At 32.9% G+C, this 4,923-nt stretch overlaps 1 protein-coding gene across 1 annotated transcript; it reads left to right on the top strand.

Annotated features, from left to right (window-relative positions):
* Positions 1–1,999: 1,999 nt before the first annotated feature.
* Positions 2,000–4,501, top strand: LOC112505090 (replication protein A 70 kDa DNA-binding subunit E-like). Its single transcript, XM_025109042.1, has 11 exons — positions 2,000–2,152; positions 2,273–2,540; positions 2,649–2,748; positions 2,822–2,949; positions 3,023–3,107; positions 3,321–3,333; positions 3,407–3,550; positions 3,750–3,779; positions 3,870–4,049; positions 4,136–4,198; positions 4,316–4,501. The coding sequence occupies exons 1-11, from the start codon at positions 2,000–2,002 to the stop codon at positions 4,499–4,501; spliced, it is 1,350 nt and encodes a 449-aa protein (XP_024964810.1).
* The last annotated feature ends 422 nt before the right edge of the window (positions 4,502–4,923 follow it).

Raw genomic sequence — 4,923 nt, 5'->3', positions numbered from 1 at the left:
TAGAAAGAATATCTTCAAAGAATGATTAGATTGAGAGAGAGAGAATTACAGCTGAAAAACTTGATTACAATTTGCTAATCACTTCATAATGACAATTACAAGGAAAATACTATTTATACAAGGAAATGTAAAGGCTACACTATTACAATATAAAACTACACTAAGGAGAAACTTGAATACAACTTTAACGCTCTAACTCAAACCCAACATATTCTAAGATCAATCCGTAATCTGTTGGAGTTTCGAGAACTTCTTAGAAGGTTCATCAGGCTTGAAAACACCTAGACCTTCTTGTCTTAGCATTTTTTTAATTTTCAAGCATTGTACTTTCGTTTCACTCGTATTGTACTCTCTTAAAAGTTAATGTAAAACAGAGGTTATTTTTAACCTCTGCCTTCAATTAGACTTATGTTTTTAATTCACGTAAGAACCTGCCTTCTTTTTAACTTCTGTTGGAGTATCGAGAACTTCTTATGTTTTTCTTCCTTTTTCCTAATTTAAGAAAAAGGATCGGCTACAAAAACGTTAAAAATCCCTCGACTTCAGAAGTAATATTCGTGGTTCTGGTGTACAACTACATTGTCTCTCGTATTTGGTATTRTTTTTGTGATTGGATTTTGGTTTGTACAATGATCTGTTAATTGGTGAATGTAGTATGCTATACGCTTTCATTATTATTTGTTTTGGATTTAATATTAAACTTATTTGCATGAGCAACACAGAGGCTCTTCACTTAAGTGTTGAGAAAGAGCTCTGTGTTTTGATGTGCTACGTTGAGGCTGCCCTTCTTCATATAAGGAGTATATATTTGGTTTTAAATTTGAATAAAGAACTCGAAAGTTTGTTTATACAGTGACACGTGGAAGTGTAGAGTACTTTTTGGACTCATTAAGCATGACAATTTTAAACCGCCGTACTTTAAAAAATGTTTAATTACCATTACGATGTAAGTTAATGGTTGGTCGTATCATATACGAACACGTGGTTGACATCCGTCTTACCTGCATTTTAGAGGAGGAATGTGTTGTAAGTCTTGAACGCCAAGAGTTGCTGACTAACTCTAAATTTCATTTCAGAATAATAGGCCTGAATGTGCCCAGACCTGGAACTCCGATCCTTGCATATTCAGACTTAGTACATCTGATCTACGAAGACCCGGTAGGATAACAAATTTTCCCCCAACCGATACTTCCATATCTGTATAGACCTTATACACTATCTTTTGTTATGTGACAATCAATATTTGGTAATTAACCCTTAGGAAAGCCATGAAGTTGTTAAACTCCATATCAAAATGTTCAAGTCTGGAATGTACAGAGTCAGTTTTGTGCTTCCGCACTTATAACCACCATCTTACATCTGGAACCAACCTCAAATTTAGAAATTTGTAGTCACAACAAACGGTGTGGGAAGACTTCCTCAACCTACAGATTTGGACATTCAAATAATTGTTCCATATTTTCAATCTTTATTACAAAGTCTGGGTTGGGGGAAAACTTTTTCTTCAGATCAGACTCCAATATCTGTATAAATCTTGTAAACTACCCTTCATCATGTGAAAGTCAATATTTGAAAATTAGTCCTTAAGAAAGTCACTAAAATTGTTAAAGTCCATATTAAAATGTTCGTGACTGAAATGTACATAGTTACTTCGGCACGTTTGAATTTGTAACTGAAGCCGTAAATCTGGTACACCACGTTCATACTTGGACGTAAACAGAATACACAACTTCAGAATTTTCATAAATTCATAAACTTAAAATTTCAGTTATTGTCGGTTATAATTTCCATAAAATCGGGGATTTTTAATCGTGGGATGTGGGTTTAAATTGTGATTCAATTTCCGTACTCCTCACTACTCAAATTGGCAACTTTTCTCAACTTCAAACCAGAACAATCAAAACCAATTGTTTTTCTTCTGTGAGGTATGATAACTTCTTTTGATTAAACTACTTCAAAATTTTCATTAATTAATACATGTTTTTTCTTCTACAGATTAATGGCTACTAACAATATTACATTCCTTGAAGATCTTGACATACAGAAGGATGATTTCACTGTCAAGGTCCGAATTGTTAGACTGTGGAAGCAACCAGTGTTTAAAAACCCAGATGAAATATATTCAATTGAAATGATATTAATGGTTGAACAAGTAAATTCTTATATCTTTTTCAAGCTTTAGTATTGTCAGCATGATATTGAATAATTTTCTAAACTGTCTAAGATCTTCACATCATCACTACTCATTGATTTTTCAAATTTATATTATTAGGGCACTAAAATACAAGCTAATGTCCTACAAAAATGGGTTCCTAAGTTCAGGAACTTACTTCAGGAAGGAGTTGCAATTTTCATTAAGAATCCTACAATTGCTCGACATGCAACGAAGTACAAGTTAATTGATAATACAAACAAGTTAAGTTTGTATTACAAGACTTCTGTGTCGAATTGCCGGGATTTTAAGGGTTCCATTTTTGGTTTCTCATTTGTGAAATTTGCAAAACATATATCCAAAAGTATCCCAACACATACAGCAGTTGGTGAGTGAATTAAATCCTTTTACATTGATTGTATTGTTTAAATAAATTAAATACTGTAGTGTCATTGAAGTTAGATGTTGTTATGTTAACTCTTCGATGATTACATAGATGTAATTGGTGAAGTTATTGCTTGTGAGACAATGGTGACTCTTCCAGAAAATAATGGAAAAGCCAAAACACGGATGCAGGTTGAGATGCACGATTTGGAGTAAGTGTTTTACTTTATTCACTAGTAGTGATCTTCAGAAACTATATAATTCTTTTTCATACAATTTATTTAGGGGGATTAAAATGCAAGTGACATTGTGGGATGCGTTCGCTCAGGAATTGAATGATTATGTTTCTACTAACAAGGATAAGGGGATTGTTATTCTTGTTATTCAGTTTGCAATGGCCAAAATTTACAGAGGTTTGTCTGATTCATAACATATATAGTTCTTTCAAGCAATGTTGTGTTAACTTGCTTCATTTGATTGTTTTAGAAAGACCATTTCTTTCTAACTCATTCAATGGTACGAGGTTGTTCATCAACTCGGACATTGATGAAATAAAGGATTTTAATAAAAGGTCAGCAATTTTTATTTATTATTTATTTTTGTTATATATCTTATATTTCCCTAATATACATTGTTGTGTACTAATACTCCTATTCAATAGTTTGATTCGGGAAAGTGGCGAATCTAAATCGTCACAACAGATTTCAATGCTCTCTGGATTGTCTTATTCATGTCATGAAGATTTTTTAGACTGAACCAGTAGAGCAAGCATTGTTTAAATCAGTGAGACTGTTGAGGTACTGATTTTTTTAAATTGTGTCTTTACATTTAATAATTGCATTTTAGTGTAACATAGAGTACTTTATATAGGCGAAATCACTAATTTTATTAGGAACGGTGAAAGCATTTAGGAAGGATGTCCCTTGGTTTTACATGGGTTGCACGAGGTGTAACCGCAAGGTTCGACCCATGTACACTATAACTGACAAAGATGATGGATCTTGTATGAAAGAAGTGAGTGAAAGTTTTGATTGTACGACTGACAGATGCAGAAGTAAAAATACAGAGGTGTTGCCAAAGTAAGTAGCAATTACATAATAGTGTTGTTCACTAACTTTTGAACACTCACATTAATGCTCGCTTAATAATCATATAGGTTCAGAATTTCTTTGAGAGTTCAAGATGATACTGGAATTGTATCATTGACATATAGGCAGTAGAGTTGTATGAAAAAGTTAAAGAGGTAAGGTTAGAGATCTTATCTTTTTTCATAAGTTATTTTTTTGGACTCCAAATACCTGTTAATGTAAAAGTTGTTTATTTTTTTTGTTAGAGTGGTGATTTAGATATGTTTCCGGATGACTTGGATGTTTTGCTTGATTGGAGGTTTGCAATAAAGATTGACATAACTGATTACAATATTAAAAATAGTTGTTTCATTTATGGCATTTCAAAGCTAACAGATGATGATGTCATTTTGAACGAATTGGAGATGAGATGCGCTTCTCAACAGGTGCTGATTATCATTTGCAGAAAATATGATCCAATTTAATCTAAAATCTTTGTTACTCTAACATTATTTTAAAATTTACTCTGCAGCCTGGTGAATCAGAATCAGTAAATCTGCATTCAACAGATTTTAGTTCTCAAGATAAGTTAAAGGTACTATAAATGACATCTTCAATGTCATTTGTAAAGTGAACTACAAGCAACTAATTCTTCAAATGCCATAACTAATTATTGTTTTATTTGAAAGATGTTGTTTCATTTACTGGTGAGAATGCAACACCATCCAATGTTGATAAAAGCACTACAAACAATCCAGAATCAGAAGAGAAGTTGTGTGACAGAAGGCTTATGAAAGGAGTTGATAGGAAGCGGCTTTTTGAAAGTTGGTCTGATGCCGATCAGGAAGGAAAAGGATTGGCTATAAAAACATTAAAGATCCCTAAAGTTGAAAAGTAATATTCTTGCTTTTGATGAACAATTACATTGAAACTCGTATTTGGTATTGTGTTGGTGGTTGAATTTTAGTTTGGACAATGATTTTTGCATTGGTGTTTATGTTATGATACATGTTTTCGTTATTATTTGTGTTGGATTTGATATTAAACTCATTTGCATTACAGAATTTTGTAATCTTTGATTTTCATGTTCATGAAAATTATATCTGCTTGTAAGTATTTAACTATTTTTGGATGAAGAGGTTCTGGGCAGATAAGTAACAGGATGTACATGATCAGATGGGCTTTACTCTGAATCCTTGTAGGCCTTCGTTGATTTATTACACGGCCTCTGTACAGTACATCCAGATACTCAGACTCGCTATACAGAGCTCTGAAGTATGCAGGGTTGTTCTTCAGCCTCCTTTGAATATTAGAAGCCTT

This window comes from Cynara cardunculus, unplaced genomic scaffold (genome assembly GCF_001531365.2).
Source record: "Cynara cardunculus var. scolymus isolate 2C unplaced genomic scaffold, CcrdV1 Un_Scaffold_8384, whole genome shotgun sequence".
NCBI classification, from domain to species: domain Eukaryota; kingdom Viridiplantae; phylum Streptophyta; class Magnoliopsida; order Asterales; family Asteraceae; genus Cynara; species Cynara cardunculus.
This window is presented reverse-complemented; position numbering and strand designations above follow the sequence as displayed.

What these genes read in the sequence shown, in the direction of transcription:
- LOC112505090 (XM_025109042.1), top strand. Translation starts at nt 2,000, where the DNA reads ATGGCTACTAACAATATTACATTCCTTGAAGATCTTGACATACAGAAG. An exon ending in TGAGATGCGCTTCTCAACAG is followed by an intron (nt 4,050 to 4,135) that starts GTGCTGATTATC and finishes TTTACTCTGCAG; the next exon opens with CCTGGTGAATCAGAATCAGT. An exon ending in GTTCTCAAGATAAGTTAAAG is followed by an intron (nt 4,199 to 4,315) that starts GTACTATAAATG and finishes TTTACTGGTGAG; the next exon opens with AATGCAACACCATCCAATGT.